The sequence below is a fragment of the Labrus bergylta genome, chromosome 8 (genome assembly GCF_963930695.1).
Source record: "Labrus bergylta chromosome 8, fLabBer1.1, whole genome shotgun sequence".
NCBI classification, from domain to species: Eukaryota; Metazoa; Chordata; class Actinopteri; order Labriformes; family Labridae; genus Labrus; species Labrus bergylta.
In genome coordinates this window covers 23,683,956-23,706,906 of record NC_089202.1, presented here as the reverse complement: position 1 = coordinate 23,706,906, position 22,951 = coordinate 23,683,956, and the positions used below count along the sequence as shown (strand labels likewise).

The window sequence follows — 22,951 nt, the reverse complement described above, 5'->3', positions numbered from 1 at the left end:
ATATGTTCATTCACCCAAAAACGTTTCAATTTCAAATTGTTTGTAAAATGACAAAACAAATGTAGCGGCTGAAACTTGCTGTAAGTGAAACAAACATGCTGCTAAAAGCTGAAAACATTTGCATTTACATCAAATGTGCTAAAACCAGAGGTGTACAAAGTACAAATACTTTGTTACCTTACTTAAGTAGAAATTTTGGGTATTTATACTTTACTGGAGTAATTATTTTTCTGCCGACTTTTTACTTCTACTCCTTACATTTTCACGCAATTATCTGTACTTTCTACTCCTTACATTGTAAAAATAGGCCCGTTACTCCTATTTCATTTCAGCTTGTTTTCATTCCGGCTTGTCATCGTTCAAAAAAATACATGGATGAGAAGTATAAACATATACCATTCTGACACCCTATTGGTTTGTACGCAATCCATCGCACCTGCACATGACACAAATCACATCACACTCCAGCAAGGAAATGGCAGACGTATGTAGCCTAGTACGAAGATGTCCATGGCAGAGACAACCATACAAGGGTAATTGTTACTAAGCCTGCCCTGGGTACACCAATTTTCTTGTCCAGTTTTGTTATCTTACAGCCGTTGCCCTCACAGATTCCTGCAGCTAAGCTTGGATGTACATTTCCATTCCAATGAAGGCTATTGATAACATGCCTCTGAAGTTTGACTTTTTGCACCGTTGCAATACTTACAGGCAACTAGTCATCATATCTTCCGCTCCATGAAACACATGTTAATGCTCAGTAGTACACATATATGGTTCTTTAATGTATTTGCATTGTACTAAAATGCGTTCATTTTCAATGGGCATAAATGCGGCTGAAACAGGTGCATCCCAAATTTTTCAACATTAACATTTTAATATAACATTATAGTCATTATGGCCTTTAGAAAAATGTTTTTTTGGAGAGGTGGGGTAGTGCACTTTAGACCCCTGTGGCGCTGCCTTTTTCTGGGACAACCACTGCTGTCTGCATTCTGTTTCAAATATATTAAATGGACTCCATACTTGATCTATATGCTTCCATTCTGTGTGACCTTTTCCTTTTATCTCACACGTGTTGTCTTGTATGTTTTTATGGGTGTACGTTGTAATGAGCACACTAACGGATGTTAAAGTGGATGTGTCAGTAAGATTCTGAATCTACAGGTTCAGAGAAACTGAAAAAGAAAAACGTCATTAAAAAGTTGCCAATCCCTGACTGGAATGATAGTCAAAATGATCGTTATCTGCACACAAGGAAGCATAAAGTCAACCGTGGTAAATGATCAATAAACAACAGCACGTGTGTCATGATAAGACATGGGTATAAATATTCTAACGTTGCCAACATTGACTCATAATCATCGATACAACAACAGCTACAGCAGCTCCTCGTCATCTTCTGAGGCTTTACTCTGCAACTAAAGGTAGGTCGTTGTACCTTATGATTAAAAACCTTTAAAAATGGAAAATTAACCAACATGTAGTTTTACAGGGGTGGTGATTCGATACATCTCACAATATAAGATTTATGATTCAATAAATGGGCACGTTAAACGGTTATTGAAATAGCCCGTTCTGAGACTTATTTTAACTGGTTAAAGAGGAGGAGGATATTTGACCTTTAATGTTGACAGCCCATGTAACATTTATGGAATTGTATGCACTTTTGACATCCAACCTCTACATCTAAGTTTGTTTTGGTTTTAAGAGACATTTACAACAGTAATAATGCTCATTTTCTCAGTGTAATTCTGTCATCGGCTCTCTTGTCTGTCTCAAACAGAACAATGAAACGCAGCTCCGTTCTGCTTCTGCACCTTCTTCTGGGGTCATGCTCGACCTACGCCTATGGTAAGAATTATTGTCATATATCTTTTATATAAATAATTTCATCCCCCATTATATTAAAAATAACTGTTAGTTCACACTCAGTTATTTTCTCACAGATTTACAAACAGTGGGACTTTATTCCAACCAGTCGCATCGAGTCTCCCCCTGGTGGCCATTAGAGATAATGCAGGTATCAGGCATTCCTGCGTAGCCTGCTCTTTTGAGACCTTGAGGATAAGGTTTTCATTTACACATGTAAGAACACAAACGGCCACAGTCGGGTCGAGCCGATGTGTGAACGCAGCAGGAAACATTCAGGAATATTCGAGTGGGAGGGGTGATGACATTTATCTGTGCATGTCTTTAAACTGCTTCATTATGTTTTCTGTTCAGCAGTATGTTCTTCTCTGCTCCTTTGTTGATATCCTGAACATCTTTTATTGACTTAAGTCTTAAAGACACTAAAGTGTCGGACTCTGTTGCATCATCCTTTATTTCTGTGTCGTTCCTATCACATCATGTCCTGCCTCCTGAGACCAGCCCTTTCAAATTAGACAGGGATCGCCCCGCTGTGAGGTGGATGTGTGAACAACTAACTGAGGAAGATTTCAGGGGCAGTCTTCCTGAAATGACCCCTAAGTGGCATGATTGCAGGTTTAGTAACTTGAAAACTCTTTTTTTTTTATCAGGTTTTAATGTGTATTTAAAATGTTTTTATCACAGAAAACGTGGCCTTGCGGGGAAAAGCGACCCAGTCAACACGCCTCTCGCACGCTTGGTCATCTGCGGACAATGCCATCGATGGAAACCGTGATACTAACTTCGGCTCTGGATCGTGCACTCACACTTTAGCAGAGGCCAACCCATGGTGGAGGGTAGACCTACTGGAGTCGTACATCGTCACCTCCCTCGTCATCACCAACAGAGGAGACTGCTGTGCAGAAAGGCTCAACGGGGCTGAGATTCACATCGGTCACTCTTTAGAAGACAATGGAGTTGGAAATCCACTGTGAGTGAATAATGCTACTCATCTGTTAATCTCTATCAGCAGATTCTCTATTAAAAGTAAAGTCTGTAGTCGGGGTCCGAATTTTAGTGTGGGAAGTGTTCTGGCTTCTGTTAGTACATCAATCATTATTTGTATAAAGCGCCAATTCATAACAAGTGTTATCTGGAGACGCTTTACAAAGGGATAATATGCAGGAAGGGTTTCTCCTTTGTATTCCTCTCGTTCCTGTTGTCCACACTTCCTCTCCGCTGAGGTGGAGGTTGGAGCAGGCCGTGCATGAATGAGGACAGCGGTGGTTGGTGGTGGCTGGGCGTCAGGGACGTCGGGTGGTAGTAGTGCCAGATCACCTCACTGAAGGTTGGGGGAGATCTGGATTTTTGGTGGTGACAGCCTGCTGCTCTTGAAGAGCCTGGCTTCTGCTGCCAGGTCAAGACCTCATTGGCTTCTGGCAAGGAAAGGGGGGCAGGGGGTCCATAGCAGCAGGGGGCAGGGGGTCCATAGCAGCAGGCTGTCACCACCAAAATTCCAGAGGAACCGTCAAGTGCTGACATTTGTTGTCAGAGAAGTATTGACCAATTATGTATCAGCAAGCTTTGGTGTATGCAAGAAAAACAGTCTTTGTGGACAGCAAAAGCTGGCTCCCATCAGCCGCAATCTGATTATGTATTACACTTTAAACAAATAATCTGCATGCACGTGCAGTTTACAATCTGTTCTTGATAAAAAAAACTTCAACTTGAGCGAAAGATGCAATTGACGCTGTGGCAAAGTCAATCATAGGGCTTTCACACCTGCAGAAAACTCCTGAAAAACTCCTGATATTTGCAGGAGGAGCTGCATGTTTTGAACGTAATTAAACTGCTGCATTTTGTTTTCTGTTCTCCAGTTTGTTCTTCTCCACTCTTTTGTTGACACTGTGATTCTGATTGGTCAAGTATTAGTGTGGTCCATCCATCACTTAGATTGCTTTACGTCATACTTCCAAATTATTATTATTATTGGTTTTAGAAAACAACAAAGTCATGCAATGCTCCTTCTCTCTTGATCTCCCGTAGGGTTGGAGTCATCTCTCATGTCCCAGCAGGCAGGTCTTTAAAAGTCACCTTCACCAAACTTGTGGTGGGACGTTACGTGACTGTGACTCTGACTGGTCCAGAAAAGATCCTTTCACTCTGCGAAGTGGAAGTGTATGGGTACCATGCACCAACTGGTGAGAATTTGAGCACCTGCATATTTTATCCTGAACCATTAAAGATGTAGCTAACGAAGGTCTGACTTGAGGCGTCTGTGGCCCAGCAGTAGAGTAAGTTGTCTCAACCAGAAGGTCGGGGTTCGATCCCCAGCTCCTGCGGCAACATGTTCGATGTGTCCTGGGCCAAGACACTTCACCCCAAGATGCTCCTGCTGCTTCGTTGGCCGTGTGTGAATGTGTACGAATGGATAAGTTAATACTGAGGGACTCTTTACACAGCCGCCTCTACCATCAGTGTGTGAATGTGTAGGTGTGACCTGTGGAGTAAAAGCGGCAGCGGTCTCATTTTCCATACAGCTTCAGTCACACCACAGTTTAAAATGCATTCATTTAAATGTGAAAACGTGCAAACTGCATACACTTTCTTTTACTTGAAGATGTCTCCCGTTAAAAACATGGAGGTGGTAGTGCACTTTAGCCTCTTGTGGCTGAAATGAGTATTACAATAACAAACAAATCATTATATTTTTAATTTTGAAAAATACTTTATTACCAACATTGTTTGACAAATATATATATATATATATATATATATTTAATATTAATAAAAAATATTAAAGACCATTAAGGAAAATAAAATAAGCTTTTCTTGATTTGATCTTGATGCAAAGATCAGGCTTGTGACTTTTTATTGCTGGAAAATGTTCTATAAAGCAACACATTTATTCTGCATCCTTTAAGATTTGAATGCCTTTCAAAATGAGTAACATGATTTTCTATAACCTCAGAAGTTTTCTTTCACCAATGTAGAGGTCGGCAAAGTGCACATAGTTACAAGTTTCCGGTTCAAGAAAACTTTGACTGCACATAGCATCAAGTTAAACACTCAGCGCTGACATTTACAACTGTTTCTTTTCTGCAGGAGAGAATCTGGCACTCCAGGGACAAGCTACACAGTCGACACTGCATGCAACAGGTTTTGCAAATCTTGCCATAGACGGGAATCGTGCCAGCAACTGGGCCGAGGGATCTTGTAGTCACACCACCAAAACTATGAACCCCTGGTGGCGACTGGATCTGGGCAAAACACACAGAGTGTTTTCTGTTAACATCACCAACTACAATACTCATCCTGAACTAATTAACGGAGCTGAGATCCGCATCGGAGATTCCCTTGACAATGACGGCAACAACAACCCCAGGTAGTTTATCCAAATAGTACAAACAGTGAAAGTCAATTTATCTGTCATTGGGCTTGGTTGGAACAACAAACTTCTCCTGAAAGCACCTACAATTTTTTTTAAATGTAAAACCAGATAGTATGGAGGCCCAAAGGCAACATGGGGCTAGAAGATATAATTTAAAAACAAGTTTCTGCTGTGCACCTGAAACTATCTCATGAGCAAAATAATTTATTCACAACCACATTTGATCCACTTGTAAATGTCCCTGTGTGAACACAGACCAAATTTGAGGTAATTATGCAACAATGGAACAAACTGGTCAATGATTCAGACCAGAGCAAACGAACTACAGCCCTCAGTTTTCATGTCAGGTATCAGAAAATTAAGGTTTTTTTGCATTTGATGATAGAATCTTGAGTTCCAGAATAAAGGCATAAAGGTTTCCAACAAAGCCGCACTTAACGTCAGGTATAAAAGGGCAAATAGATGAAAGAGACCTTTTTGAGATTCCTATTTTATTCCAATTGAGCTCGCAGTAGAGCCACTACTCCTTCTAATCGAAGAGAGCCAGTTGAGGTGGTTCGGGAATCTAATTAGGATCCTCCTGGACGCCTACCTTTAAAGGTTTTTCTTGCACGCCAAATGGGAGGAGACCCCGGGGTAGACCCTGGAGGGATTAAATATCCTGTCTGGCCTGGGAATGACTCGTGATCCTCTATGGGGAGCTGGAAAATGTTGCTGGGGAGAGGGAAGTCTGGGTTGACTTAATTCACTTGCTGCGACCGCGACCCGACCTCGGATAACCGGAAGATAATGGATAGATGGATGATTTATTCTAATTTTATTCTCTACTCTGAAGCTAACACTTGAAGTATTGAGCTAATGAGGCACTTTCTTCTTCTGCTAGGTGTGCTGTGATTACCAGCATTGCTGGAGGTTTCACTGAAAACTTCAACTGTAACGGGATGGACGGCCGCTACGTCAACGTGGTCATTCCTGGAAGGGTGGAGTACCTGGCTGTGTGTGAGTTTGAGGTCTATGGATCCAGACTGGATTAGATCTCAGAGGAGGTTGAACGTTTTTATCAATGACATTTTACTTTGAAACTTTATAGAAATGGTCAATCTTTAGGATGAAGGTCTCTTGTGCTTTAAAATGTTATATAGACACACCAGAACTCATTTCAGACTGTTTCATGACCAGCTCGAGACTCCATACAGAAGCTTTAACTCATATCTTTGTCCATGCTTTAGTAAACTCCTTGCTTTAATATCGTGCATCCTTTTTTTCACTATTTCAAGCCAAATCTGCAACAACCATGTTCTGACTGTATATACATATTATATTGTTTGCACTAGTTTCTTCTTTTGGATTTGTTTGTAACATATTTGACTTGGCTGAGTTTTTAATTTCACATTAAACAGTTTGTAAATAGAAACTAATGAATACAAATAAAAAACAACAGAACGAGCCAGAGTCTGAATCTCATTCTTCTGTTGTGACTTATCCTGATAAATGCTTGAACCATTGAGCGCTGCTTTTAGAAGGGGATTGATTCAAAATGTTTTTCTTTACTGTAGTGTACTATGCTATAGTGCAAAATCCTGCAGTTCCTCGAGTGTCCAATAGAGGCTGGCTGCAGAAGCACAGGAAGTCACATACACACCCATTCAAAAAAGCCTGTTTTTACAGCAGAGATAAACATGTTTACAGCCTGGTTCAAAAAACCAAATAGGTCTGATTGGCTCATGTCTTGATCGGCACACACTGAATTTTATGATGACTCATTCGTTTTGATTTGATGAAGGATAAGAGTTATTCACAATAAGGCGTGGGCAGGGGCGTGCGAGGGGACCCCCGCTCCATCATTAAGTACAGAGACCTGGACGCTCCAGACGACCTGGACTTCTTTTAAACCCGGACAGAGCTCTGGATGTTTTTTAAACCAGTTGCACCAGCTGACCTGATTGACAGGCGGGCGCAGTGTAACGGTTTGTCAGGAGGCTTAAAACCCGCCTCAGCTCCAGCTCTCAGCCTGTCGTTAGGTTGACTGAAAGTTAGGCTGAGACAGCATTTCCAGCATGGAGACCGCCATCGATGGGACTCCAGCGCCCCCTGCAGGAACAGACGGTCGACGTCACTCAGGCTTTTTTCATTAAAGGAGCAACATGTAACTCGCTCTGTAAACCTTTCTGCGTTCTAACTTCTCTCCAATTTCCACAAAGCATCTCCAATATTGATCCTAGTTTGAGCACGTTTCTTCTCGTGGAGCTTATTAGAAACATGCAGAGGCTTTTTAGGTCGGGTACAATCACTTCTATCTGAAACAGTTCTTCCATCGCTGCAACACCTGTTGGTTTGACCTGATAACTGCTCTCATATCTGACAAACCGAGGGGCGTCCAAAATGGCCGTGTGCCTTAAAACCGCCTACCTTCTCTGGTCCAAACAAATCCAGAGCATTCAGGAGCAGAATCTAAAGTTAGAAGGAGGACATACTGGCTGCTGCATTGTTGTCAGAGAAGCCAGCGCTTCAACATAGCATGTTTCCTTAATGTCTGATCATATAGTAAGCTCACTTTATCATTTCACTCATTACAGAGCTTACTGATTGAACAATTAATGTTTACAGTCTATGGGAAGCTGGAAGGACATCAGGCAACGCTCCAAGGTTCACTCAGTCCGTACAAACAACGTACGAAAGTGAACCGAAGTGTTCAATAATTCCCACTGCAGTAGTCCCAGAGTTAATGTTCAATGTCGTAACTCCAGGGGCGTATACAGAGGGGGGGGACAGGGGTTGAAAAATGTGCAACCAATGTTGTTTACACTGTTTTACTGCCAATGTTTTTATTGGCAACCTTCATGGGTTAAAGTCTGAGATGAAATCGAGTGTTATCGGTTTGTCGGGAAACACACACACAATCCATGTGATGCAACCATTGCTGTTTACACAGTTTTACTGAATTTTTTGAGTCATCCGTTTTGATTTTATGAGGGATAAGAGTTTTCCCAATAAGGCGCATAGCTGACGTGATTGACAGGTGCGCGGGATGCAACTGTTTGTCATAATGCTTAAAACCCTCCTCAGCTCCAGGTCTCAACCTGTCGTTAGGCTGACATTTCCAGCATGGCGGCGGCCTCTGATGAGCCTCTGGAGCCCCCTGCAGGAAGTGATGGGTGATGTTACTCAGGTTACGAATGTACGAATAACCTTGTTATGCTGCAGTGAATGTAATTCATATATTCAACAACACAAACTGCAAGATAGTACAACACTTGCATTAACAGTTTAAACACTATAACAACAACTAAGAAGCGGTATCAATCGCAATGGATTGTGGGATGGGTAGTTCCTCGACTCGGGAAGATAAATCATCACATTGTACCATTGTCTTTTTCTCAGTTTGTTAATATCGTTTTTACGCCTGAGGGTACTGCGCCCCACAGTTTGTGCTTGCCGTCTGAGCGCGCTGCGAGGAAGTTCAATATTTTCAACTTTGGCGCAGCGCTCCGCGACGTCACCTCCAAGCGTCCAATAGCAGGGAAGATCAGATCACAACAAACGTTGTCCCACTTTCCTGAGCTCTAGTTTACAGACCTACGAGGACATCAGACAGAGAGCTCTAGTTTGTGCAGAAATGTGTGGCGTGTTCGTGAAGCGGTCATTATAGAGCTGCAGCACCTGAACGAGCCTAAACGCTCCCACATCCTGTCGCGCCCTGAGGCTTTCATGAAGCCACACCCTCTTCTTCTTTTCTGTTCGTCTCCTCCTTCCCAGCAGATGAAAGGTCGGAACTTTCTACTGAATAGTGGACACATACATTGTGCTGGGGCACAATGCTATTGAGCTATTGTTCCTACTATTGTTTCGGTCACAAGCGACTTGCGTAGCTGATTTGCTCACTCCCCCTCTGCTCTGCGCCCTACCCGCAAGCGCAGTACACACCGCATACTATCTGAAAAGCTCTTAAATATAACGGCTAATGTTTGTGTGTTAAGCCAAAGTCCTGGTTCACTGTTATTTACTCTGCATCTGACTTACAGATTCTGCTTTAGGAACAGGAGAGACAGAACGTATTAGTAAAAGCCTGACTGTTAGAGGGAAGGCAGAGACTGTCACAACAGTTGGATCAATGCAGTTGTGTATTTATTTATAAGTAGGAATCACATGACTGCTATCGTTTGCGTGCCCTTAGATGATCTCTTGAGTCCAGATGACTGGGAGAGGAGTGTGATTTGTCTTCATGGGAGTAGACTTTATGATGTGATGTGATTGGCTTTCAGGGTATTTATATTATGGATACGTGTAAGACTAGTCTGCACACACACACAAACACACACACACATCTCTGCCTGGGGAAGAGTTGCATTGTTGGACTCCAGGGAAATACCAGAAATCAGGGTAAATATTTCATTTTTCTCTTTTAAGTATTCATTCCTGCAACTAGTACGATGCATATAAATACTGAAAATGTACCTTCAAGAGTTACTGACTTAGCAAATTCTTCATTATATTTTAAAACCTGAGCTTGAAACTGTAATTTCTTAGGTATGACAAAGGCACTAATAAAATACTTTCTGAAAATGTTTTGTATTTCTCTGTTGGTAGACTGGAAGAAGGAAGAGTATGTGGGACAAAATAGTAAGAATTGGGCATTTAAAATGTGTTTACAGCAAAGTGTCGGCACAAACCTGGAGTGAGGCAGGCACAACGTTTAAAAAGGGTCAGTGACCCAGTGCCTGGTGCAACAGATACCCTGGCCAAGATCTGAGTGTGCTCTACCCCAAAGTCCGGTCATTTAATCAGTGTGAACACAAACGTACCATACTTTTACCATACTCGGGTACTGTGCCCGAGTCCCCTGGAAGAGGTGGCCTCGGCCATGATTCATGTGTACTCGATCACGGTCCGCGGTAGATTTGAATGAAACTGTAATCAAACAAGGAAGTGGACCACTGTGACGTCATTCAAAAAGTCTTGTGTTGCTCCAAAAACCGCTGTATCCGAGTAGCGCAGACCTGATTCATCCTCTGAGCTGCACAATAGATGTGGAAGTAATAAGAAGATGGTTGTTGGGGTCCCAGAAATAACAAAAACATCCACAGCTAGCAGGATGGACTCAGTCCATGATTGGTTGCCATGGTTGCTTCTTCAGCTTTTTGGTGGATTTGCAAACCACCTGTGTGCATACTGCCACCTGCTATATCGGACAGTGTGAATAAGCAAGTGTTTAACGTAGACGAGCGGGGGAAGGGGGCAATCGAGCCTAATGTGAAAACGCCCTTAATTTGGATGAAGAGCCCTGAAGCAACAGGACATCCTTTTTTTCTAAAGTGCCAACTCATTACAAATCTTATCTCAAGACACTTTACTGAAAATTGTTCTCTCTTTTCTGTCTCATCCAGAACAATGAAGTACGTTTTGTTATTTATTTTGCTGACCCTCTTGGGAACGTGCTCGGCCAGAAATCATGGTAAGTATACTGTAATGTGATAATAACGGTATTCTCTTTATTGTTGGTAAACTGATGTACAAAATGAGTTCTCTCTATTCTAGTTCTCATACAATCCACAGTACCACTTAGTATTGTAGTAGAAGGTCTCGGCCTTGTCTCGGAACCGAAAGTATTTTTACCCGGTCTTGTCTCGGTCTCAGACTGGGTGGACTCTGGATTTTAAATCAAGACCACCACTGATCGGCTACATTTCCACGTCAGCACTGTGACGAGAAGGAAGAATGCCGGCTTCAACCTTCCCAGTGTTGTGGTCTAAATGAGTGACACACCCGGCGCCGCACACAAGATGATGATTTTTTCATTGATATTTATGGTCTTGGTCTTGTCTTCGTCTCATCCTGTCTTGGTCTTGGTCTTGTCTTGGTCTCTGAGCACTCTGGTCTCGGGTATGTCTTGGTCTTGGTTACTGTGGTCTTTACTACAACACAAGTACCAGTTCTAACTAAATCGTTAAAGGGTTAACTGTGTTTACGTTCGGAGCGGGAAACTGTCTGCTCCCTTCATTTCCACTCCTTCAAGTGAGAAATAGACAACGAGAAGCTGCCAATCAAACTTATTTAAGACAAGTGGAAAATTTAAAAAAAATACTATAATCACAAATTTTAATGTTCATTGTTGGGGAAAACTTCCTTTTAGTGAGTAGGAATCTGACATCATGAAGCTATTTCCATGAATACTGCTTATGTACATACTGTAAGAACTTTAGCTCAAGTAAAATAATCATATGTTACATAATAGCATATATTTCATATCAATATATTCATATTTTGCACTACTCACAACTGCACTGGTATTTTATTTAGCTTTGTCTATATTAGTTTTTTTTTGCTTAAATGTTTATATTTAATGTTATTCTTTTGTACATTGAGAGCACAGTTACCGAAGACATTCCTTGTGTGTGTTTAAGTATACGGTCAATAAAGCTGATTCTGATTCTAATTAATATAAATCTATAAATAATTTCCTCAACAGAAAATGTGGCCTTGCGTGGCAAAGCAACTCAGTCGCATCGCTATCCGCATAACTTTGGGGATGCCTCCAGTGCAATCGATGGAAACCGTGAATCAAACTTCGACGCTGGTTCATGCACTCACACTGTAGAAATGGGAAACCCCTGGTGGAGAGTGGACCTGTTGGACAGCTACATCGTCACCTCCGTCGTCATCACCAACAGAGGAGACTGCTGTCCAGAGAGGCTCAATGGGGCTGAGGTTCACATAGGCAACCACTTACAAGACAATGGTGCTGCAAACCCACTGTGAGTGATATTAAAGCTACTGAAAACCTCATACTGCAATAACCTAGAGGTAGCATCTGCACAGTCAGGGCCGATCACACAGAGACGCGTCACTAGAAAAGCCTCGCCAACAAAATACCCTAGTTTTATCCTCTTTGCATTGGTTACCCGTTTCTTTTAGTATCCATTTTAAAATGTTACTTATTACTTACAAGGTTTTTCATGGCCATGCCTGCAGGCACCAGACTACATCAATGAACTCCTCGCTCCTTAGCACCCAAAACAGCCTCTGACATCTGCAGGTTTAGGCCTCCCAGCAGTTCCACAGTCCAGACCAAGGTCAAAGGGTGATCGATCATTTGCTCTACTGGCTCCTCAGCTTTGGAACAATCAATGTTGTCAATGTTGTCTGTGGAAGCACTTGGTGCATCTGTCTTGAAAAGTGCTATATAAATGAAATGATAATTATTATTATTTTACATTATATGATGTTTTGACAGATGTGTTATCTGACCTTGACACATCACAGATAGATAATGATCTTTTTTTTTTAGATTTATTTTTGGGCTTTTTGTGCCTTTAATGGGGAGACAGGACAGTGGATAGAGCTGGAAATCAGGGAGGGAGAGTAGGGAATGACATGCGGGAAAGGAGCCGTCCGCAAGGAGGACCATAGCCTCCATACAAGGGGCACGCGCACCAACCACTGCACCACCAGCGCCCCGATAATGATCATTTTAACGTGTTTGTGTGTTTGTTTCAGGGCTGGAACCATATCTCACATCCCTGCAGGCAGCTCGCACACCCTGACTCCAAGCTCTGGTACCAGTGGACGTTATGTGACAATCGTTCTACCCGGTGCTAAAAGGTATCTTACGCTGTGTGAAGTGGAAGTTTACGGGTACCATGCCCCGACAGGTGAGGATTTAAGCCATACAGTTCTATTTTAAATAAGTTAAAGTCATTCTGTTAAAGCATGTATCTAAACATTTAAGTTCATACCTCGATCTGGTTGGATACTTGATTGTGATTGGCTGCTCAACAAAGACGCAGCATGTTGGAATGGATACACATCAGTTATGACTTTATATGATGTTAGAAACAGGCAGATGTGGTGGTCTCCATCCCTCCCACACAGAAATCTTTCAGAATTGAGGACATTTCAGAATGGAAATGTTGTGGAAATTGTGTCTGATATATGACAAGTTGCTTTGCAGATGTATTTAAAAAAAAAAAAAAAAAACATTGTTGTGACCTCATAGTGATTAAAACACAGAAGAACAAACATATTTATAAGTGCTTGCATTTTATTTTACAGGAGAGAACCTGGCGCTCAAAGGAAAAGCCTCACAGTCATCATTGTATACAGAAGGCAATGCATACTTTGCTATTGATGGGAATAACGACAACGATCGGGCCCACGGGTCCTGCTCTCACACCGACACTAACTTCGCACCCTGGTGGCGACTTGATTTGCTTAAAACCCATAAAGTGGATTCTGTTAAGATAACCAACCGCAAAGATCTTGAGTTCTATCAACGACTGAATGGAGCCGAGCTGCGCATTGGAGACTCACTTGAAAACAATGGCAACAACAACCCAAGGTATAGTGTTCACCCTGTTCACTTAAAGGTCACATGCTATTCTCCTCTTCAACCAGTTTAACTTGGTCTCAGAGCTCCCCAAAACATATCTGTGAAGTATCTTGTTCTAAATCCACTCTGATCCTGCATTTGATCATGTCTATAAACCCCTCTATTTCAGCCCTGCTCAGAACAGGCTGTTTCTGTGTCTGTAGCTTTAAATGTCTGACCACGCCCTTCTCTGGAAGGGCTTGGGTGGCTCGGGCTTTCTGGCTCCATGCTCTATTGTTTACTGTGAGAAGGCAGACTCAGAGAGCAGAACAAACCTAGCTGTGGGAGTGTCACCCACCATGGGGAGGGGTTAGTGCCCTTTCTGATGTCATGAAGGGAAAATCTTCCAACGGCCTGTTTGAGCACACGTTTTTTTCTTCTGCTCCAGGGGCCTGTATGTACAGTACTACTGAAATACTGATTGTTTGTTGTCTCTGATTAATCTTCTTCTGTTGTTTGTTTGTAAATATATGCATGGTCTGGATGGACTGTGGAACCCAATTGCCCTCTGGGATAAATAAAGTCTAAGTCTAAATTAAATAAATATTGAGGAAAAGTTCTGCAGTTACACATGTTTCACAGTTATAACAGAGAACATTTTTTAAAATGGTACTTATGTGTTAAAGAATGTGACGTCTTGATTGGTCTTTCTTTTGTCAGATGCGCCGTGGTAGATAACATCCCCGCCGGAGCGACTGTTGAATTTCAATGTAATGGGATGGATGGCCGCTATGTGAACGTATTCATCCCTGGAAAGGAGGAGTACCTGACCCTGTGCGAGGTGGAGGTTTATGGCTCCGTCCTGGATTAGCATCAAGATTCACTTTATCCAAAATGAGCTAAATTTAACCAACTGAACTCACATGAATCAAACTAATAGATACGGCTTAATTTTGATTGTTTGCATTGAAAATAATAAAATTTGTGTAAAAGGATAATTGCATCTTGTTTTACTGCCATGCATTTGTAGACAAAGCTGCCGTCAGCGCTGATATCAATCAATAGTGGGCGGCAAGTAGCTCAGTCTGTAGGGCCTTGGGTCAGGAACCGAACAAAATCTGGAAGTTGGTCTGGTAGCTGGAGTTTACTTCCTGAGTACTGCCGAGGTGACCTTGAGCAAGGCACCAACTTGCTTAGGGACTTCTTGAAGGTAGAGAGGGGGAGGGGAGGGGGGGGGGCTCTGATGGTTTTTGGGAGTGAGCTCCAGAGTGTGGGAGTGGCAATGGAGAAGGCCTTGCCCCCCCCCCCCCCCCCCCAGGACTGATGGTTCGTTCTGCATGGGAAGTACAAGTGGTTTGCATCAGTAGACCTGAGAGTGCAGAGGTGGAGTATGCCGGTGGAGGGACTCAGATAGGTATGGGGGGATATCAGAAACGTGGGGGAGAGGGGGCAGGTTGTGGAGGGCTATGTTAGTGGTGATGAGGACTTTGAAGTGGATACGCTGGGTTTCGGGGAGCCAGTGGAAGTCACGAAGAACGGTGGTGATGTAGTCACAGGTGCAGGAGTGCGTGAGAATGCGAGCAGCAGAATTCTGGATATATTGTAGTTTTGTATTTAGAGCTACAGTGTAAGTAATAATGGTAAAAGTATTTGTTGTATATTAGCAGTTACAGCTAAGTATGATAAGAGACTCATCAGTCTAATATTGATGTTATGATTGATGAATTTCTTCGACGTCGTTGAACGCAATTGGACTTCACTCCCTTCCGCCCACTACACTCTGCCAACCTGATCCAACCTTCACAACAGGGCCCTCAATTTCAAACTAGACTCTTCAAGAATGCAGTATAGATAATGGGAGGTTGGATTTTATTCAATATTTTTGTCTACCTTGCACTGTTGCTGCTGCTCCTTATTGCTGTCTCTCATGCTGCTGCTCTATATGCCTTTATATTGCCCCCCCAAATAACGTTTTTTGACAAGAATTGAATTAACGTGCACCAATAAAGCAGATTTTCTCCGACTATTCAAAATGTTATTATAGACTAATACTCCCATTGTCATCATGTGGTTTCTCTTTGCTTGCAGTCTAAAGGCCGAACAGTATCTAATAAAACATCTTATGAAGCGTCTGAAAGTCTGTCAGCAATATGAAATCTCTCTAATTAAACTGTTTTATCTTCGTTTGTATATGACCAGGAAGTACAACTGTGTTTTTCCAGGACTACACGTGACACATTGTTTTTTAGATGTGATGTTGAGACAATAAAAGTGGAAAACATCATTGAAGTGCGAGTTCGTTGTTGCAATGTAAATCAACCAAATGTCACTTATAAAGACAGTTATATTCCTCTGATTTTAAACGTTAGAAGAAGACCAAAGGATGAGTCACTCTTCCTGTTTGTGTGTACTATATGTGAGAGGCTTCTGAATTAAAACTGAGATCCTGCTTGTCAGATGATTTCAGGTTATTCATCTGTACATCCTCGTCCAGAAGGTGGAGCAGGTTTACATCGTCTCCTCATCCTTGAAGCGGACACCAGAAAAAAGGAGGAGAGGAGAAACCGGGACCATCTATTCTTAAGAGAGGGGATGTGAGTTCTTTGACACAAATGGTTTTCAGATGCATTTGTAACTTCGTATCTTCAAGAATGGCAGAGTTTCAGGTCAACTTAAACATCAGAATATCATCCATATTTAATCTGACATCAAATCTAATCAAAGTCATAAAAAAAATCAATCCCCAACAGGGAGATCTGTGATGCCAGGCTGTGGTTTTATAAACAACAACAGTTCAATAACAGCATTAAGACAAAAACAGAATTATGTTTTTATAGAGTGTTTGTGTTTCATACTATATAATTCACAATCAATGATGTATATAGTCAATGTTTATCAGTGCATACCTGAGTGTTTGTAATATGTTCATTCACCCAAAAACGTTTCAATTTCAAATTGTTTGTAAAATGACAAAACAAATGTAGCGGCTGAAACTTGCTGTAAGTGAAACAAACATGCTGCTAAAAGCTGAAAACATTTGCATTTACATCAAATGTGTTAAAACCAGAGGTGTCAAGTAACGAAGTACAAATATTTCAGCTTGTTTTCATTCCAGCTTGTCATCGTTCAAAAAAAACATATGGATGAGAAGTATAAACATATACCATTCCGACACCCTATTGGTTTGTACGTGATCCACCTGCACATGACACAAATCACATCACACTCCAGCAAGGAAATGGCAGACATATGTAGCCTAGTACGAAGATGTCCATGGCAGAGACAACCATACAAGGGTAATTGTTACTAAGCCTGCCCTGGGTACACCAATTTTCTTGTCCAGTTTTGTTATCTTACATCCGTTGCCCTCACAGATTCCTGCAGCTAAGCTTGGATGTACATTTACATTCCAATGAAGGCTATTGATAACATGCCTCTGAAGTTTGACTTTTTGCACCGTTGCAATACTTATAGGCAACTAGTCATCATATCTTCTGCTCCATGAAACACATGTTAATGCTCAGTAGTACACATATATGGTTCTTTAATGTATTTGCATTGTACTAAAATGCGTTCATTTTCAATGGGCATAAATGCGGCTGAAACAGGTGCATCCCAAATTTTTCAACATTAACATTTTAATATGACATTATAGTCATTATGGCCTTTAGAAAAATGTTTTTTTGGAGAGGTGGGGTAGTGCACTTTAGACCCCTGTGGCGCTGCCTTTTTCTGGGACAACCACTGCTGTCTGCATTCTGTTTCAAATATATTAAATGGACTCCATACTTGATCTATATGCTTCCATTCTGTGTGACCTTTTCCTTTTATCTCACACGTGTTGTCTTGTATGTTTTTATGGGTGTACGTTGTAATGAGCACACTAACGGATGTTAAAGTGGATGTGTCAGTAAGATTCTGAATCTACAGGTTCAGAGAAACTGAAAAAGAAAAATGTCATTAAAAAGTTGCCAATCCCTGACTGGAATGATAGTCAAAATGATCGTTATCTGCACACAAGGAAGCATAAAGTCAACCGTGGTAAATTATCAGTAAACAACAGCACGTGTGTCATGATAAGACGTGGGTATAAATATTCTAACGTGGCCAACATTAACTCATAATCATCGATACAACAACAGCTACAGCAGCTCCTCGTCGTCTTCTGAGGCTTTACTCTGCAACTAAAGGTAGGTCGTTGTACCTTATGATTAAAAACCTTTAAAAATGGAAAATTAACCAACATGTAGTTTTACAGGGGTGGTGATTCGATACATCTCACAATATAAGATTTATGATTCAATAAATGGGCACGTTAAACGGTTATTGAAATAGCCCGCTCTGAGACTTATTTTAACTGGTTAAAGAGGAGGAGGATATTTGACCTGTAATGTTGACAGCCCGTGTAACATTTATGGAATTGTATGCACTTTCGACATCCAACCTCTACATCTAAGTTTGTTTTGGTTTTAAGAGACATTTACAACAGTAATAATGCTCATTTTCTCAGTGTAATTCTGTCATCGGCTCTCTTGTCTGTCTCAAACAGAACAATGAAACGCAGCTCCGTTCTGCTTCTGCACCTTCTTCTGGGGTCATGCTCGACCTACGCCTACGGTAAGAATTATTGTCATATATCTTTTATATAAATAATTTCATCCCCCATTATATTAAAAATAACTGTTAGTTCACACTCAGTTATTTTCTCACAGATTTACAAACAGTGGGACTTTATTCCAACCAGTCGCATCGAGTCTCCCCCTGGTGGCCATTAGAGATAATGCAGGTATCAGGCATTCCTGCGTAGCCTGCTCTTTTGAGACCTTGAGGATAAGGTTTTCATTTACACATGTAAGAACACAAACGGCCACAGTCGGGTCGAGCCGATGTGTGAACGCAGCAGGAAACATTCAGGAATATTCGAGTGGGAGGGGTGATGACATTTATCTGTGCATGTCTTTAAACTGCTTCATTATGTTTTCTGTTCAGCAGTATGTTCTTCTCTGCTCCTTTGTTGATATCCTGAACATCTTTTATTGACTTAACTCTTAAAGACACCAAAGTGTCGGACTCTGTTGCATCATCCTTTATTTCTGTGTCGTTCCTATCACATCATGTCCTGCCTCCTGAGACCAGCCCTTTCAAATTAGACAGGGATCGCCCCGCTGTGAGGTGGATGTGTGAACAACTAACTGAGGAAGATTTCAGGGGCAGTCTTCCTTAAATGACCCCTAAGTGGCATGATTGCAGGTTTAGTAACTTGAAAACTCTTTTTTTTATCAGGTTTTAATGTGTATTTAAAATGTTTTTATCACAGAAAACGTGGCCTTGCGGGGAAAAGCGACCCAGTCAACACGCCACCTGCACCCTTGGTCATCTGCGGACAATGCCATCGATGGAAACCGTGATACTAACTCCGGCTCTGGATCGTGCACTCACACTTTAGTAGAGGCCAACCCATGGTGGAGGGTAGACCTACTGGAGTCGTACATCGTCACCTCCCTCGTCATCACCAACAGAGGAGACTGCTGTGCAGAAAGGCTCAACGGGGCTGAGATTCACATCGGTCACTCTTTAGAAGACAATGGAGTTGGAAATCCACTGTGAGTGAATAATGCTACTCATCTGTTAATCTCTATCAGCAGATTCTCTATTAAAAGTAAAGTCTGTAGTCGGGGTCCGAATTTTAGTGTGGGAAGTGTTCTGGCTTCTGTTAGTACATCAATCATTATTTGTATAAAGCGCCAATTCATAACAAGTGTTATCTGGAGACGCTTTACAAAGGGATAATATGCAGGAAGGGTTTCTCCTTTGTATTCCTCTTGTTCCTGTTGTCCACACTTCCTCTCCGCTGAGGTGGAGGTCGGAGCAGGCCGTGCATGAATGAGGACAGCGGTGGTTGGTGGTGGCTGGGCGTCAGGGACGTCGGGTGGTAGTAGTGCCAGATCACCTCACTGAAGGTTGGGGGAGATCTGGATTTTTGGTGGTGACAGCCTGCTGCTCTTGAAGAGCCTGGCTTCTGCTGCCAGGTCAAGACCTCATTGGCTTCTGGCAAGGAAAGGGGGGCAGGGGATCCATAGCAGCAGGGGGCAGGGGGTCCATAGCAGCAGGCTGTCACCACCAAAATTCCAGAGGAACTGTCAAGTGCTGACATTTGTTGTCAGAGAAGTATTGACCAATTATGTATCAGCAAGCTTTGGTGTATGCAGGAAAAACAGTCTTTGTGGACAGCAAAAGCTGGCTCCCATCAGCCGCAATCTGATTATGTATTACACTTTAAACAAATAATCTGCATGCACGTGCAGTTTACAATCTGTTCTTGATAGAAAAAACTTCAACTTGAGCGAAAGATGCAATTGACGCTGTGGCAAAGTCAATCATAGGGCTTTCACACCTGCAGAAAACTCCTGAAAAACTCCTGATATTTGCAGGAGGAGCTGCATGTTTTGAACGTATTAAACTGCTGCATTTTGTTTTCTGTTCTCCAGTTTGTTCTTCTCCACTCTTTTGTTGACACTGTGATTCTGATTGGTCAAGTATTAGTGTGGTCCATCCATCATTTAGATTGCTTTACGTCATACTTCCAAATTATTATTATTATTGGTTTTAGAAAACAACAAAGTCATGCAATGCTCCTTCTCTCTTGATCTCCCGTAGGGTTGGAGTCATCTCTCATGTCCCAGCAGGCAGGTCTTTAAAAGTCACCTTCACCAAACTTGTGGTGGGACGTTACGTGACTGTGACTCTGACTGGTCCAGAAAAGATCCTTTCACTCTGCGAAGTGGAAGTGTATGGGTACCATGCACCAACTGGTGAGAATTTGAGCACCTGCATATTTTATCCTGAGCCATTAAAGATGTAGCTAACGAAGGTCTGACTTGAGGCGTCTGTGGCCCAGCAGTAGAGTAAGTTGTCTCAACCAGAAGGTCGGGGGTTCGATCCCCAGCTCCTGCGGCAACATGTTCGATGTGTCCTGGGCCAAGACACTTCACCCCAAGATGCTCCTGCTGCTTCGTTGGCCGTGTGTGAATGTGTACGAATGGATAAGTTAATACTGAGGGACTCTTTACACAGCCGCCTCTACCATCAGTGTGTGAATGTGTAGGTATGACCTGCGGAGTAAAAGCGGCAGCGGTCTCATTTTCTATACAGCTTCAGTCACACCACAGTTTAAAATGCATTCATTTAAATGTGAAAACGTGCAAACTGCATACACTTTCTTTTACTTGAAGATGTCTCCCGTTAAAAACATGGAGGTGGTAGTGCACTTTAGCCTCTTCTGGCTGAAATGAGTATTACAATAACAAACAAATCATTATATTTTTAATTTTGAAAAATACTTTATTACCAACATTGTTTGACAAATATATATATATATATATATAATATTAATAGAAAATATTGAAGACCATTAAGGAAAATAAAATAAGCTTTTCTTGATTTGATCTTGATGCAAAGATCAGGCTTGTGACTTTTTATTGCTGGAAAATGTTCTATAAAGCAACACATTTATTCTGCATCCTTTAAGATTTGAATGCCTTTCAAAATGAGTAACATGATTTTCTATAACCTTAGAAGTTTTCTTTCACCAATGTAGAGGTCGGCAAAGTGCACATAGTTACAAGTTTCCGGTTCAAGAAAACTTTGACTGCACATAGCATCAAGTTAAACACTCAGCACTGACATTTACAACTGTTTCTTTTCTGCAGGAGAGAATCTGGCACTCCAGGGACAAGCTACACAGTCGACACTGCATGCAACAGGTTTTGCAAATCTTGCCATAGACGGGAATCGTGCCAGCGACTGGGCCGAGGGATCTTGTAGTCACACCACCAAAACTATGAACCCCTGGTGGCGACTGGATCTGGGCAAAACACACAGAGTGTTTTCTGTTAACATCACCAACTACAAAACTCATCCTGAACTAATTAACGGAGCTGAGATCCGCATCGGAGATTCCCTTGACAATGACGGCAACAACAATACCAGGTAGTTTATCCAAATAGTACAAACAGTGAAAGTCAATTTATCTGTCATTGGGCTTGGTTGGAACAACAAACTTCTCCTGAAAGCACCTACAATTTTTTTTAAATGTAAAACCAGATAGTATGGAGGCCCAAAGGCAACATGGGGCTAGAAGATATAATTTAAAAACAAGTTTCTGCTGTGCACCTGAAACTATCTCATGAGCAAAATAATTTATTCACAACCACATTTGATCCACTTGTAAATGTCCCTGTGTGAACACAGACCAAATTTGAGGTAATTATGCAACAATGGAACAAACTGGTCAATGATTCAGACCAGAGCAAACGAACTACAGCCCTCAGTTTTCATGTCAGGTATCAGAAAATTAAGGTTTTTTTGCATTTGATGATAGAATCTTGAGTTCCAGAATAAAGGCATAAAGGTTTCCAACAAAGCCGCACTTAACGTCAGGTATAAAAGGGCAAATAGATGAAAGAGACCTTTTTGAGATTCCTATTTTATTCCAATTGAGCTCGCAGTAGAGCCACTACTCCTTCTAATCGAAGGGAGCCAGTTGAGGTGGTTCGGGAATCTAATTAGGATCCTCCTGGACGCCTACCTTTAAAGGTTTTTCTTGCACGCCCAAATGGGAGGAGACCCCGGGGTAGACCCTGGAGGGATTAAATATCCTGTCTGGCCTGGGAATGACTCGTGATCCTCCATGGGGAGCTGGAAAATGTTGCTGGGGAGAGGGAAGTCTGGGTTGACTTAATTCACTTGCTGCGACCGCGACCCGACCTCGGATAACCGGAAGATAATGGATAGATGGATGATTTATTCTAATTTTATTCTCTACTCTGAAGCTAACACTTGAAGTATTGAGCTAATGAGGCACTTTCTTCTTCTGCTAGGTGTGCTGTGATTACCAGCATTGCTGGAGGTTTCACTGAAAACTTCAACTGTAACGGGATGGACGGCCGCTACGTCAACGTGGTCATTCCTGGAAGGGTGGAGTACCTGGCTGTGTGTGAGTTTGAGGTCTATGGATCCAGACTGGATTAGATCTCAGAGGAGGTTGAACATTTTTATCAGAGATAAACATCTTTACAGCCTGGTTCAAAAAACCAAATAGGTCTGATTGGCTCATGTCTTGATCGGCACACACTGAATTTTATGATGACTCATTCGTTTTGATTTGATGAAGGATAAGAGTTATTCACAATAAGGCGTGGGCAGGGGCGTGCAAGGGGACCCCCGCTCCATCATCAAGTACAGAGACCTGGACACTCCAGACGACCTGGACTTCTTTTAAACCCGGACAGAGCTCTGGATGTTTTTTAAACCAGTTGCACCAGCTGACCTGATTGACAGGCGGGTGCAGTGTAACGGTTTGTCAGGAGGCTTAAAACCCGCCTCAGCTCTAGCTCTCAGCCTGT

At 42.1% G+C, this 22,951-nt stretch overlaps 3 protein-coding genes across 3 annotated transcripts; all 3 read left to right on the top strand.

Annotated features, from left to right (window-relative positions):
* The first annotated feature begins 1,290 nt into the window (after window positions 1-1,290).
* LOC109999140 (fucolectin-1) lies at window positions 1,291-6,689 on the top strand. The gene is made up of 6 exons (XM_020654075.2): window positions 1,291-1,427; window positions 1,787-1,854; window positions 2,557-2,842; window positions 3,898-4,052; window positions 4,957-5,236; window positions 6,126-6,689. Exons 2-6 carry the CDS (start codon window positions 1,791-1,793, stop codon window positions 6,274-6,276), a joined length of 936 nt encoding a protein of 311 aa, XP_020509731.2. The 5' UTR covers window positions 1,291-1,427; window positions 1,787-1,790; the 3' UTR covers window positions 6,277-6,689.
* A 2,790-nt stretch (window positions 6,690-9,479) lies between these two features.
* LOC109999143 (fucolectin-1-like) lies at window positions 9,480-14,545 on the top strand. Its single transcript, XM_065957842.1, has 6 exons — window positions 9,480-9,622; window positions 10,627-10,694; window positions 11,709-11,994; window positions 12,737-12,891; window positions 13,292-13,577; window positions 14,268-14,545. Exons 2-6 carry the CDS (start codon window positions 10,631-10,633, stop codon window positions 14,416-14,418), a joined length of 942 nt encoding a protein of 313 aa, XP_065813914.1. The 5' UTR covers window positions 9,480-9,622; window positions 10,627-10,630; the 3' UTR covers window positions 14,419-14,545.
* Window positions 14,546-17,636: 3,091 nt separating this feature from the next.
* LOC110006242 (fucolectin-1-like) lies at window positions 17,637-22,622 on the top strand. Its single transcript, XM_020661421.3, has 6 exons — window positions 17,637-17,737; window positions 18,097-18,164; window positions 18,865-19,150; window positions 20,205-20,359; window positions 21,257-21,536; window positions 22,427-22,622. Exons 2-6 carry the CDS (start codon window positions 18,101-18,103, stop codon window positions 22,575-22,577), a joined length of 936 nt encoding a protein of 311 aa, XP_020517077.2. The 5' UTR covers window positions 17,637-17,737; window positions 18,097-18,100; the 3' UTR covers window positions 22,578-22,622.
* The last annotated feature ends 329 nt before the right edge of the window (window positions 22,623-22,951 follow it).

What these genes read in the sequence shown, in the direction of transcription:
- LOC109999140 (XM_020654075.2), top strand. Translation starts at nt 1,791, where the DNA reads ATGAAACGCAGCTCCGTTCTGCTTCTGCACCTTCTTCTGGGGTCATGC. An exon ending in ATGCTCGACCTACGCCTATG is followed by an intron (nt 1,855 to 2,556) that starts GTAAGAATTATT and finishes TTTTTATCACAG; the next exon opens with AAAACGTGGCCTTGCGGGGA. An exon ending in GACGGCAACAACAACCCCAG is followed by an intron (nt 5,237 to 6,125) that starts GTAGTTTATCCA and finishes TTCTTCTGCTAG; the next exon opens with GTGTGCTGTGATTACCAGCA.
- LOC109999143 (XM_065957842.1), top strand. Translation starts at nt 10,631, where the DNA reads ATGAAGTACGTTTTGTTATTTATTTTGCTGACCCTCTTGGGAACGTGC. An exon ending in GTGCTCGGCCAGAAATCATG is followed by an intron (nt 10,695 to 11,708) that starts GTAAGTATACTG and finishes TTTCCTCAACAG; the next exon opens with AAAATGTGGCCTTGCGTGGC. An exon ending in CGGGTACCATGCCCCGACAG is followed by an intron (nt 12,892 to 13,291) that starts GTGAGGATTTAA and finishes TTTATTTTACAG; the next exon opens with GAGAGAACCTGGCGCTCAAA.
- LOC110006242 (XM_020661421.3), top strand. Translation starts at nt 18,101, where the DNA reads ATGAAACGCAGCTCCGTTCTGCTTCTGCACCTTCTTCTGGGGTCATGC. An exon ending in TGGGTACCATGCACCAACTG is followed by an intron (nt 20,360 to 21,256) that starts GTGAGAATTTGA and finishes TCTTTTCTGCAG; the next exon opens with GAGAGAATCTGGCACTCCAG. An exon ending in GACGGCAACAACAATACCAG is followed by an intron (nt 21,537 to 22,426) that starts GTAGTTTATCCA and finishes TTCTTCTGCTAG; the next exon opens with GTGTGCTGTGATTACCAGCA.